This window comes from Aptenodytes patagonicus, chromosome 2 (genome assembly GCF_965638725.1).
Source record: "Aptenodytes patagonicus chromosome 2, bAptPat1.pri.cur, whole genome shotgun sequence".
Taxonomy (NCBI): domain Eukaryota; kingdom Metazoa; phylum Chordata; class Aves; order Sphenisciformes; family Spheniscidae; genus Aptenodytes; species Aptenodytes patagonicus.
In genome coordinates, this window is record NC_134950.1 from 147,955,905 (window position 1) to 147,970,035 (window position 14,131).

The window sequence follows — 14,131 nt, forward strand, 5'->3', positions numbered from 1 at the left end:
AGTCCAATCATGCTGCATGTCCTTAACCATCTTAATTCTGCTGATTATTGAATAATCTTCCAGAGGACTAGACTCAAACCAAGAACAACCTTCACAGTATGTCAATAATATTTTTAATCAGAGATATTTAATATTATAATTAATATTACTATTTAATTATTTAATATTATTATTAATGTTAATATTTAATAAAATTCACTGATAACTAAAATTGGCAAAATTCCAAATAACTGCATATTCTTTTAAATAAACATCTACTTTCTCATTTATTTTGTATATCTGTGCTGAATTGCAGAAAATATAATGCTTATATCATTCAAATGAAATTAAATGAAGGACCTTTAGTTATCAAACAGATACAAATACAAAATGTAGATGTTTGTAAGCAAACTCCAAATATCTGGACTTGTTTCAACATGTTTATACTCGCCCATTATGAGGATTTGCTTGCAATGTATGACATTAATAACTTTATTGATTTTAATAAGTATCTATATTTTTCTTTCAAACAAATGGACATTGAGATTACTGTCCTTGGCTTAACGGTTTTATATTTCTCCGTCAAATACTATTTTACAGGGAGCTATCTTAAATAAATTTAAATTTAAAATGCATTCTGAAGATGAAAAGAAGCAGAAGCATACTGCAGATGGAAATAGTCGTGAGATCACTGCATCCAGCCAGGGACATGAATCTGAAAACAAACAGTAAGTACTCTTAAACATTGTAAACATGTTCTGTATTGAAGCTTATAAGATTACATTATCTTATTTTAGATTTTATTTTATATTTTATTTAATTTCATTTTTTATTTTATTTTATTTTATCAGGAAAGCCTAATAACAGAAAGCTTTGTATCAACTTGAGAGTAGCATTGATTGACACATTCATTTAGCGCAGAAGGACCTTTTATCTTTTTCTTTTAAGGACTAAGTGTCCACAGTATTGACTACAGTTTATTGAAAAACAATTCTAAAATATGACAGAAATTATGTTGGAATGGACATCTTTGATACAGTTATGTCATCAGCTAAAAATTACCTTAAAATTTTTAGTATGAATCAATATTTAGGGAATCAATATTTTACATACCTTGAACATTTTATTTACTCCCCATACCCCATGTGCAAAAATTTGATTTTATAAGTTATCTTCGTCTTTCCCATTTTGAAAGCTATATGCTGCTTCAGTTCATAACTTCCCTGATCAGATAGTGGAACCAGCAGCCCTTGTTGGTGGTGTTTCACCCTTGAGAGGGGTGAACTGTGAAGAGTTTGACTTAAATTTACAGCAGTCAGGAGCTGATGCTATTTATATACCTGGAGGTTTAAATACAAACATCTCAAGAATACTCAATAAATCATAGTCATTTTACACACAATTGTTTCCTATAAAATTATTTCATAATTATATTTTAATTGAACTTCCTTAATATATTGCATTAGTATTTCTGTGAAATGTTGTCGCTTTTTAAATGCACTAAAACGATCATACCTTTTAAGCAAGGAAAAGAAGAAGAAGAAAGTGGAAAATGCTAAGATGGTCAGCCTATTTACACTGGTAAGATTTATTCTCTCTATATATGTGTACGTATATATACACGCAGACACATTTAAAAGTGTAAACAAAAAATGGTTAAAATTATGTTAGAGTACTGCATATATGGTCTTATCTCTACCAAATACTTTGATACTACAGAATATTGGTTATAGTATAGCAATCAAGCAATTCTTTTTGTGGATGTAGTTTTATTAAAGAAGCTGTCTTATTACTGACACGGATTCTTAGGAGTCTTCCCTTAGTAAGTTATCATGCTAAACACATCCATGCTAGATTTTTGTTTGTGAAAGGTAGGGATTTCCATGTTCAATCATTTCTGGCCTCTGTATACCTAAGATTATGTGTGGTTTTGTCCTCTAAATTACTTGAGTCAGATACTAATCACACTAATTAGCCCCATTAATCATTATTCACTCACCTGAGTCAGCAGTAAAGGGCAACTCTGCCATGGCACTGATGAAACTTAAAATTAAAAATTATCTACTAAAAAGTACCTTAAATTCCAGAAGTTTTTTATTTTCTGTATATTTTAAAAAAAGGCAATCTGTTAATATTTAATCAAAGTAAATCCTAGGTCCTTTATTAGTAATACTGAAATGTTTTATATTTTGTAGGTTTAGTGTGCATAATGCGCAGCAATGATATGGCAAATTACAGAAATAAAATTATAGCCCATGATGCTGGCCAATGCTCAATTTCTCTGCTTTGCTATACCAGCTTGCACTTGTACAATTGCATCATACCACTATAATCTACAACAATAAACTTAGTATTTTGCAGTACAGAATAAAGCCAATGATTTTGTAACAGATGAGCTCAAACTTTATTAAGTTCAATGGCAAACGGTATTTATGATTTCAATACATTTTGATAATGTCTATGGTACATTAGGAACAGTTTTTCTGACTGCATAATAATGAATTTACAGTAAAAGTAATTATTGCCTTAATTATCACAATGCCATTAACATTTCTTATAATATGAACTTTAAATGGCAAAGTTAAAAAGGGCAAATTTCTTATGCCTTGTTTTCATATGGCCTTTCTTACCCAGCTGCAGATGTTGACGCATTAAAATAGTACACTGCTCTGGTTTTGAGATTTTATAGTATAAAAGTGCTTATATTAGAAGGATTTATGCCTGTACATTTAAATTGTTTTGTAAACTTAATTTCTAATCAGATAAAGTTGTAGTTTTGTGACACTAGGTGTACAATTGATAGCTTTTTCTTGACTTTCTTGACTTTGTAGACATAACATTGTGTTAGCATTCTAATACGACAATAAGAATTAATTTCTCTTCTCACTCACAGTTTCGATACTCCAGTTGGTTGGATAAATTACTAATGATACTAGGCACTCTCCTGGCAATAGCCCATGGAAGCAGTCTCCCTGTTGCGATGCTAATTTTTGGTGATATGACTGATAGCTTTGTTGCTTTTGGAGGCTCAAATTTTTCAGGTAAGAATGTATCTGCTATGAAGAGAACAATGGCTCATATTTGGAAAAGAGCCAGGGAGATTCAAGCATCTTGACAGGAGATATTGATGTCAGAAACCCCAACTTGCTACTATACTATGATGCAAATTAGTAACTCTTGTGTTTGTTGTAATAGATACACTATGGAATTTTTTTTGCTCCTAATTCTTAGTTTCTGCATTAGTAAATTTTATTTTTAATTTTTTCAAATTATCCACTACAGTGCACATTCAACAAATCATGTTTAACTGTGGCTGTGATAAATAGCAAGAGGCTGGTTTTCCATCTCCTCAGCATGAGTTCCTGTTGATTCCCTTGCATCAAATCTGACAATTATAGTTCACAAGGTGAATCAGATCAGTAAATTGATCCAACAGAAAATTCGCTACCAAAAATAAAAGTACTAAATTTCTTTTGGATTAATTTGTTGAATAGCCTCATTTGCTGAATCAGAAGTACAAAATCAAACACAAAGGAGGGCAGGCATGCACTGCTGGATACAAGAGGGAGGAGAGATACTGTCACTTTGGTATCAACTCACCGTTAGACCAGATTATGTTGTCCTCTGAACTCACACATTAGATGTTAAACTTGTGAACAGGTTTGTTGCCTGAAATATTATCTAATAACATTTTATTAAACATTTTAATAAAAGTCTATGGTGATGCAGAAAAAATAAAGGATGTGACTGTCTTCTGCCCTGCATCCTTTTTGCTCTTATTATGCTGCTATAAGACAGAAACATGGGCATACTGCCTTTATCAGAACAAGTAATTTATGATCTACTCCTTCCCAAGTACAATAAATTGATCAGATTTTTAAGGTGCAAATGCAAAATGCTGCGGCTGTAGTCTTCTCAAAACATTTGTCACTAAATTCTTGTGTGGGCCAGTGAAATTTTAGGGCCAACACCAACATTATAGCCAATGTTTTCATAATGGGTTAAGCTATCTACAGTTACTGATTTGATGTCAATGTCTAGGTCTGTATTTTTAATGGGTTTTGGCATTATACAAATGCCCTATGTTTTCAAAAAAGAAAAAAATAAACTGAGCATTTAGTGAATGCCCAGGAAGACCTTTTAATCTCAAGTTACACTGATGTAGTTTTGTAGTCAGTGGAGTTATGACTAACCTTATATTAGTATAATCATTGGTTTTGTATAGGTAGAAGCCTGAAATCGTCACACTCCTCCTTTCATTAAAATTAGCTTGATTCAAAAGAAGATGTAGCAACTCAAAATTTGCTGAACAGCACGCAGGAAAACAAATTTGTTAAAACTTGCTCTATTAAAAGTATTTACTCTTTTCTTCCTTTCTAAGGAAGTGCTTCTGCAGTGAATTCCTCTTTAGAATTTCTTGGCAAGCTGGAAAAAGACATGACAAGGTAATTAGAAATTGATATTTCCTCTCTTTTTTTTTAATGTAGGCACACATTTCTAGTCAAGCCATTCTTCTCCCACAGATGTTTTGCATACTTTAAATAACATAAAAGCAATGGTTGATTGAATAATGTATGTAACTAAAGATTTGCACATGAGATTATTGGAGGCACTGGGAGGATTCTTGAACATCCCCAGCCATTCCCAACAACTTCCCTGTAACCTCTTGCTCTCACCCATCCAACCCCCTTTTCAGGGGTGCTCTGTGTCCCAATGCCATCTGCATTTCCTTCCTTCTACCTTCCCTTCCTCTGAATTTATAGACAGTAATTGTTATGCTGAAAAATTATATTATCATCCATCGATTCCTTGAGCTATGGTGATTCACTGATAAAAAGCAGAATTAAAATTGCCAGATAGTACCTACTTTGCTGCCAAAGCATCGAGTTCAACTAAATTATCTGGACTACAGAAAATGCAGAGTTAGATTACATGCAACCTTAAATCTAGCACTCTAGAGCTGGCAATAGCAGAAGACAATAGTCAGTAGGTGCTTCTGCTACAAAGCTTCATAAAGAAAAGGTCAAATAAGCAGAAACATCAGCTGCCAATAGATGTGTTTTGTTAAGGGGCTTTATTAACCACTGTCCATAGACTCGGTTTATGCAGGATGTCTAAAGTTCATGTGCAATTTCTTGTACCACTTCCGCTTCTTTTCTTCAGTTTGAAGTCTGTTCCTCATTAGGTATTGAAAAACATCTGACGTCTCAGGAATGCTGATGTGGTCTTCAAGGCAATTGTCTTTTCTAAAGAGAAGGAGGAGATAAGGCATTCGCTCTAGTAACTCTTGGTGTTTTATATTGAAGTGCGTTATCATTTCTGGTAACAGTGGACTGTAAGCTTATAGATCATTTAGATTAAGTAGTTAAGTTTCTAATTAAAAGAAAATTATTTACACCAAAAAAAAAGTTCTTTACCCTACAATAAATGAACAAGAGCTAGTTAGGAAAAGGGTGTTACTTAGAAATGAAGAACTCGTATGTAATGAGAATGAACTGGCAGGGAATTGGCAATTATGTTTTATAAGAGAGTATGGATGCACGAAGTTTGTTGCTTCCGCAACGTTTCTGTCAGTTAGTCTCTGACATGAATGCGAGTAATGCATACACGCCTTCAGAGGAATATACTTGTGCCCAGTGATTTGAAAGCAAATTTGAAGGCAAAATTGCAGAACAAAATAATTTGTGCATGGGTAAAGTTACCCTAACTGTTCTATGTTTAGTAAATATCTGATGCGTAGTTGCACAATATTTTTAAAGTCTGTCTTATGTTTATTCCAAAGGAACTTTAAAAGTTTTTCTTACTACGTATGCAATTATAGAATTCCTTTTCTGACATTCACTAAGATCTTAGTCTCCAGCATATATTTTGACAAGTCCAATAGTTTTATAAAGTATCGTATAAACAGCATTTTCTGTTAAAATGTAAAATTAGATCATTTTAATTTAATTGAGTGTTCTGTTATTCTTGCAAATGTAAAAAATACCTGATTTATTTTCTCTACGGCAGTTAATTTTTTTCTGTATTTCTATCTGTTTAATTATTTCTTTCTAGTAACTGGTCTTATGGTTGGATTGCCTTTAAAACTCTATCACTTGCTGTTATTAATTTATCTTAATTTTAAAGATATTTGTGTTAGTGTTTTAATTTCCACTTTGAAATGAAAGTAATGACACAGCATTAAAATCAACATATTTTCTTTTTTTTTTTCTACTCAAGCGTATCTAACCTGTATTTTAAGAGCAGGATGTACTAGAATCACACAAGGTATTACTGACCCTTATAGCATAAGAGTAGTGTGTAAATCAATGTGTCATCTATAAGTCTTTTAGACCAACAACCAATCAGAACTATTTTTGATTAAAGGTTTGGGGTTCTTTTAATCTCTGAATTCATATCACATCATCTCAGCTAAAAACAATAGGAAGCATCCCATTGTCCTCAGTGGGCTATTGTCTGGGAGTCACTACTGCTTAAAGAACAAAGAGTACAGGAAAACAGACAAGCTGACACAAAGAAAGTGTAAATGTTAACATAGATCTACATCAACACCTAAATGTTGAGAACTGCCTGTTCTCAGGACCCTAAGAGATGGTCTGTTTGAGGGAGATCTTTTATTAATATCATGCATGCCACCTTGTCTTTTAGACATTCACTCTGAAAGTACAAGTATGAATAAAAAGCAGCCCGAGTTTCTCTTTAGAAACAAATCGTTGAATGAGGAATGTATTACTTATTAGCAGCACAGGAACAGGCTCTCTTTTCTAAAGTTTCTAGATAGAGCCTTGAGTTAGTGTGTCCGCTGGTTTGAAGAAGCAGCTGTTTGTACCCGCCCCTTGTTTCTCTAAGAACGCCTGCCAGCAGGTCAAATAATAATAAAAACTGTTTACAAGGACAAAGTTCTCACATAGGTGTGTTCAAGTACTGAACTATACATGTGGACTTGGTTGTGTTTGTTACTCAAACAACAGTTTGGCTAAAACCTAACTATTTCTCAAAAGAAAAAGAACCATTATTTTACAGTGCAGTGAGCATTTACTCTCGGTTAAGTTTCAGCAGTGAATTTACAGAATATATTTCATCAGCATGGAATCTGGCAAAGATATCAATCCCTTTTGATACAATTTGTCCTGAAACAAAGTCCAAGCATAAAACAATGCTCTGATGTGAAGTAACATCATAAAGTAATTGTCTGAATTAATTACTGCTGAATTTTGAAGCAGTGTTCTTGGTTTTAGTTCGGTAGTTTCTGTGTAGAGTTTTAATGGAGCTGAAGATGATCGAGGTCAATATTCAACTATCCAGCATTCAGTTAGGCATTAACCCGTTTTTATTAAACAGTTTAGATAAAGTTCATTTCATAATGAGTGTAGTTCCAAAGTCCCTGACTAAACTGTATGGTATCATCCACAAAAAAGACTGGATTAAAATTTGAAAAGTTTCATCTATAAAGCCATTCTCTCCTTTTTTTGAGCAGAGCATTTGCACACAGATTCCTGCAATTTGCTCCTGCCAAGTTTCATGCTACAGTTCTAAAGAATCAGTATGCATAACTTACTACAGTAAGGGAAAGTCCTAAGAGTTTTAAAGAGTTTTACGTTTTTTGCTATGTATTTACTTTTATATAGATGCAGTAGCCTTACAGTTACAGGTAATATACACCATGAATATTTAGCCATTAGGTTTGGTCATGTTTTACAAACAAGGAATTAGTTCCGTTACATTTTTCTGGTTTAGTTCTGGTTTAAGTTCACCTGTAACTGATGCTGATGTCAATTCTGAATCAAATCAAATCTGATTTGATTCTATTTGAACAGTTTAAAACTGTGGCTTAAATTCAGTTCCAGTTTGAGAAATGTAGTGGTTCACACACTCCTTGGTTTTGATTTGACAGCCTGCTCATTGCACAGAGCTGAATTAATTTAAAAGTAAAATATCAGCTATGAGTAAAATAGAGAGCAAAAGAATTTTTGACCTAATGGTATTTGCTTGCAATAGATGTATATATAGTAATGCTGTATTCTCAAATTGGGAGATATTTACAGCATCCATGCATATATATTTATATAAACAGGCGTGTTGTATGATGTAAATGTGTGCATGAATATAGGTATGTATGATTAGGTCTGTCTATATGTGTTAAAACAAAAATGTTATGGAGTTTTTGGAAATGACACATTTAAGTGAAAAGGGTATTATATCTAAAATATAGTTCTAAAATATTCTTATGAGAAAATATATACTATGTTGACAAAAAGAAAAAGTTATTCCTGTCTAACAATAGCTTCGTTTCATTTATTGCATATCTGAAAACTGATATTAAATATTACTCATAGAAAACTTGGCAAGTTTTACAGAGAAGTGTAAATTCTAGTATAAACATATAAATTCTAAGTCAGGTCTGAAACAGAAGAAGTAAGCAGCAAGCTAAATACAGACTAACGAGGTAATTAAAACTAATTTAATGGAATCTTGCCTTTTTTTTTTCTTTCAGATATGCATACTACTATTCTGCAATAGGAGCTGGTGTTCTTCTTGCTGCTTACATCCAAACTTCATTTTGGACCCTAGCAGCAGGCCGGCAAATAAAAAAAATTAGAGAAAAATTTTTTCATGCAATTATGAGACAGGAAATTGGATGGTTTGATGTAAATGATGTGGGAGAACTTAACACTCGTCTTCTAGAGTAAGTATACTATACCTTTACCAATATTATTTTATCTTATTAAGCATGTATGAGGTACAATTTTTTTAATTTTTATTTTTAAATTGAATTATTTCATTGTGAAATGGAATTTCACTGTGAAACTAAATTGAATTATTTCATTGGCAAATGAAGTTTTCAAGTTTTCTCATGGAGAGTCTCAGAGACTGAACTTCTAATACTTCTGATATTGGACTGACACAAGGATATCAGAAAAGCATTTTGACAAGTTCCTGTGAACTCTGAGGATGACTAAAGCCCAACCTATGAGATTACCCCCATGAAGACAAAACATAGTTCATTTCTGTGCACACTGAGGACTGAATAAGGTGCTGACTGACCCCAGCAGTGTGAACAGCTTTAACTGCATGACAGGCTATTCCTTTCTCTTTGCCTACATGAAAAGCTTTATCTTTTCTTTCCAGATATCCCACAGTTTCCAAACAGATCAAAATTTGGAATTAAGAAAGTGAGAGTAACTTTGCACTGTAGGCAGAATTTCAACCTTTTCCGACAAGAACAGGTTTATAGCATTACGTTTTCACAAGAAATATGAAACTTTCCTTGACCACACTGTATAGTTCTTTATCTTGAAGCAAACTATTGTTTGGAAGTAATTGAATAATAAAGATTGCCCTCTATACAGATGCCCATGTAACAAAACTGAAAAGCTTTCTTGTGCTTTCTACATTTTCCTTCCTGTCTGGACGTAATTTGTTTTTCAGTGATGTCTCCAAGATTAATGAAGGAATAGGTGACAAAATTGGATTGCTTGTTCAAGCAGTAACAACGTTTGTAACAGGATTTATTGTTGGTCTCATAAGAGGATGGAAATTAACCCTTGTAATACTAGCAGTCAGTCCTGTCCTGGGACTTTCAGCAGCCCTCTGCGCAAAGGTAGGTTAGCATACATTCAGTGTCAGGTTTTATATTCATGAGACATAATGAAATAAATCTACATATCTGTAATTCTTACTGTTAGAATGTATTGCTTAGAACAATTATAGCTTTTGACAACATCTATGTACATAAGCTTTTAGATGAACTGTATATAAGTACCCTCATGTAGTTTGAATGTTATAATTCCTGAAGATTGGACAGACTTGTTTGATTTTAAGCGGTTTCTGCCAATATAGCATATTTTTATATAGAAAAGGAAGCAAGATACACAAGTAGAATCCACATCTGTAACTGTTAAACTTCATCAACATGAGTACTTGTTCTGTTGAAAGGAATAATTGCACCTCCTGAAAAATAAGTGAATAAATTAATCCAAGTCTTGGTCTCACACACAGAGTTTCTTTTCAGAGTTGTTAACAGCTTTGGTAAGAAATTTTAGACAGACTTAGGTGAGAGAAGTACTAAATTACTTCTCTGTAAGTGACTTATGTAGTTTGGAAGCCTTCAGATTTTTATAGTACTTTATTTCCTTTACATTTCAAAGACCATATAAGCCTTCTCTGTCTTGAGTGAGTGTATTGCGGAAAAGGTAGGAGTAGAGAAGCATGTGCTACATAGGTCTACTGGCTAAGAGTCTTCATGGACTGTGGCCAATTAATGTAAGCTATAGAGTCCTCTGGCTAAGGTAGCCAGAGATGAGAATGAGCTGAGGAGATCTGCCTGGGGAGAACCACACCAGCTCAGTATGAGTAGTCATCTAATCTCCTGCAATAGGTGAAAGCAGAGTAGAAAATCCAGCCCTTATTTGTTGAGAATGGGTAATGTTGAATTATTTGTTTGAATTCATAATGTACTTAAGGATTTTGATATTGAACATTCTGCACTCATACATAATATAACCAAAAGGCTTCATATTGGAAGAAAGTAACTGTGATAAAAGTGATTATGAAGTGCTTAAGCTCATTTTGTTTTTCTTAAGTCAAAATATTTGATCCTGTATTAGGTTCTCTCTGCTTTCACTGACAAAGAACAAGCTGCATATGCAAAAGCAGGTGCTGTTGCAGAGGAAGTTCTGGCAGCAGTCCGTACTGTAATAGCTTTTGGAGGACAGGAAAAAGAAATTAAAAGGTAAGAGCAATGTTTCCTTTCATCAGCTGATTTTAAAGTACTCGCTTCAGATGGTTTGAAATTTTCTTGTATCTTTGCTTTTGAAAACTGTCAAAACAACTAAGTCTTGTGCTTCCTGCATTTTTAAGTAATGGGAAATTGTCTGTTACAGGCTATTATAAGTTTCAGTACATGTTGAAAGACAATTAGTTATTTTTCTAGAAAATGACAAAATAAGTTGATATATTGTCTCTACTCTAGAAAGTGTACAAACTACTTTAAACATCACACAGTGAGAGCTTTAGACAAAAAAAAAGGCCCTGCTATGAGAAGAGACGATGGTATCATTGGTAGTCTGATTACATAGTACTTGTTGTGAAGGTACTAATAAACATTATCTCTATTTCCACTATACTGTAAAACTTCATTCTTGTGATATATTTTAACCTTTTATCTTAAGCTAACAATTATAATCTCAAAACCTGTCATGAATGGTTCATGATCAAAGTTCACTGACCTGCAGGTTATTTCAGGAACTTGAATGCCAGTCCCTGAACTGCAATGCCCTTTTTTTTCTATATACCAGGTTGACTGAAGTTGGCCTTTTTAGGAGTTACCTTAAAGTCTCTGTGCCTGACTACCAGGCTTACCTTTGTACAGTCTTAGGGTATATATTTTATATATCTTGTTGTACTTTGTGAGTGTTCTTTTTCTAATTAATCCACAGAGTTTTTGGTGCTGTGTGCCATGGTACAAGTCTGAGTCCATTTTGAACTTCTATCTTTTTTCCAGATACCATGAAAATTTAGAAGATGCTAAACGGATTGGGATAAAAAAGGCTGTTACAGCTAATATTTCTATGGGTGCTGCTTTCTTACTGATATATGCATCATATGCACTGGCCTTCTGGTATGGAACTACCTTGATCTTAACTGATGATTACACTATTGGCCATGTTCTTACAGTAAGTATTAATGAGTAAATTCCCAATAATAGTAAAAAATGCTAAAGAAAATACATTAAAGTTTATATTGGGAACTTATTTGAGTTTAATAAGAATTATGTGCCAAAATCAGCAAAATAGCATCCCTTCTTAACAAAAAGATTCTCACCACAAAAGCCTACATGTTGTTTCTATAGTATCTCAAAATCTACAACAAGCCAAATAAAACATATATTATTTTCAACTGTTTCTATATCTTTTCTGACTTCCATAAGATCAGACTGATATAGAAACTGTTCAATCAAAAACTGAAGTACATACCCTTCCTAGTTGCTGTTTGTTTTCAGATTTATGGGGCTGAATATATTTTCAGGATGCAGAGGCAAATACTTTTTTTTTAGCTGTTGTGTTGTCTAAGTGGATCATTTTATTGATACTTTTCTTATATTTTGCACCATAAGAGCTTGGAATCACTTCTCAGTGTTTCTAGAAATCAAGGGGGAGAAAAATATACTGGTGACTAGGAAATATCTCACCATCTAACCAAAGGAAGAAAATCATAACTCGTAAGTTGTGACTTAAATTCTTCTCTTGATGTGGCAACCATTCTAATTTTGTATGAGATATCAAACAAATATGGTAAGAAGAATAACTCTGTTAACCATGATGAAACCCAGCCAGGAGACCATATGTATATATTTATATCTTTTTTAAACTACCTGTTTTGTTTTATTTATGAATCACTGAAGTTTGCAAAAAATGGCTCTGATGTGTTATTGGCTCTTTTGAACCTGCCTATTCTTTTTAAAGACAGGCTGGCATACAGAACATCTTAGTGAGGTTCATGCCCTTGTGTGTAATTTTTTCAGTTCAAAGTATTTGCAATTTCTGTTGTCTATGTTGTAGTTCATTGGAATGGTGTTTTTATAAGATGAACAGGAGGGTGTTGCCTTATTAGGTATCACATCTGTGAATGACCACTGTTGGAGAAAAGATGATGGGTGTGATGGACCTTTGCTCTGATATACTGTGGCTGTTATCATGATCTCTGTTTGAGCAGTGTGTTTTTATTACTTTTGTTTTGATACTAACTGAAAGCAATAAACTATGCTTCTCTGAGAAAATAATATATTTTTTCTTTTTCTGTTTTTTCTTGTTTGCTTGCACTCACTCTCTTTCATTCCAGCAGAGGGCCCCTTTATTACTTTGTGATGGAGAAGCTGGATTTGTATACTTCTATGTCACTGTCACTTTGAAAGCAGAATGAGAGTGCTTTGCCTATCTGTCTTTGTTCCATTGGAAGATATGCAATATACTTTCTGGTCTTTGGAACATCATTTGCCAAAGAATGAATTAGTACAATAAATCCTGAGACACCAAGTGTGATTATACATTTTTTTGGCATAGATTTTGCAGGTCTCAGTCACTTTTTCACTTCTTATCAATATGTTTGCAATATTCACATTGTGCAGGAACTCAGTTCTCAGCTAAATCTTAAAAAGCCCTTTTCTTAATGTTATTCTCTGTTTAAGAAGACCCTTTCATTTTTTCTTTAATTCTAGATTCCTTAAACTTCCGTTAACAGGCATGGAGCCTCCTGACCCAAAGACGTCTAATATAAATAAATAAATGTAATTCTCTGCTTACATAAGAATTGATATATGTCACCAGAAACATTTCTTTCAGGTCTTTTTCTCTGTATTGATTGGAGCTTTCAGTATTGGACAGACTGCTCCAGGCATAGAGGCATTTGCTACTGCAAGAGGAGCTGCCTATGCAATCTTTAATATCATAGACAATGTGAGTATCTTTGCCCTCACTCTCATTTCAAAACTGAGAGACCCTTCTTTTTAAAGTACAAGCACTATTTATGGATATGAAATTAGTAAAAGTAAATAACAGTGTGTAAAATAAGCAGAAATAGAAACATAAAAGCAGATAGAATGTGTAATTATTAGTCAGTTCCTCTTTGTCTTCTAGAGTTACCAGTTCTTCCTTCAAAGGTAAAAGTACTGGATCTCTGAATCACTTGGTGTTGGAGGTATCCGCTAATGTTTTTATCATGAAGGGCACGTCTATGGTGCTGTATAGATATGTGATTACAGCCGATATAGGTATATGAAATAGGTTTCAAGGTATCAGTGGCACCACCAGTAGCGTGGGTGTTGGCAAATCAGTAAAACACAACCTGGTATCCTTGATATATACTGCAATTGCCAAGAAAGTCTGAAATCAGGGAAGCTGCAATTTTGCTAGCTAATGAAGATCTATGAAATGCAATGTCATGTTTTGGATTATTGTTAAGATATGCTTCAAGTTCTAGACCCACCCTGGATGGAAACAAACACAGTGATAATTAAGGACTCTGTTTCTGCTCAATGGTCAGTGGATTGGTTCTTTCTCACACAAACTGTTTCAGCAGAAAGGGTAAAGCTATAAATGAACAGCGTATGAACAGATCATTAGAGATGATCTGTTCAGGTTAATCATCAGCATCA

General features: G+C 33.6%; 1 protein-coding gene across 5 annotated transcripts in view; it reads left to right on the forward strand.

Annotated features, from left to right (window-relative positions):
* The window catches only part of LOC143157096 (ATP-dependent translocase ABCB1-like), a 65,735-nt gene that overhangs the window by 15,303 nt on the left and 36,301 nt on the right, over positions 1 to 14,131 (forward strand). For 3 of the 5 annotated variants that reach the window (XM_076331591.1, XM_076331596.1, XM_076331594.1), the window contains exons 2-10: positions 580 to 707; positions 1,503 to 1,560; positions 2,873 to 3,020; positions 4,361 to 4,424; positions 8,474 to 8,665; positions 9,409 to 9,580; positions 10,587 to 10,711; positions 11,483 to 11,654; positions 13,320 to 13,433. In XM_076331591.1, coding sequence (XP_076187706.1) covers positions 610 to 707; positions 1,503 to 1,560; positions 2,873 to 3,020; positions 4,361 to 4,424; positions 8,474 to 8,665; positions 9,409 to 9,580; positions 10,587 to 10,711; positions 11,483 to 11,654; positions 13,320 to 13,433 — 1,143 coding nt within the window. In that variant the 5' untranslated portion in view covers positions 580 to 609. Of the gene's footprint in view, positions 1 to 71; positions 97 to 579; positions 708 to 1,502; positions 1,561 to 2,872; positions 3,021 to 4,360; positions 4,425 to 8,473; positions 8,666 to 9,408; positions 9,581 to 10,586; positions 10,712 to 11,482; positions 11,655 to 13,319; positions 13,434 to 14,131 lie in introns of those variants that run through there. The other 2 variants (XM_076331592.1, XM_076331595.1) reach the window with 2 other exon arrangements.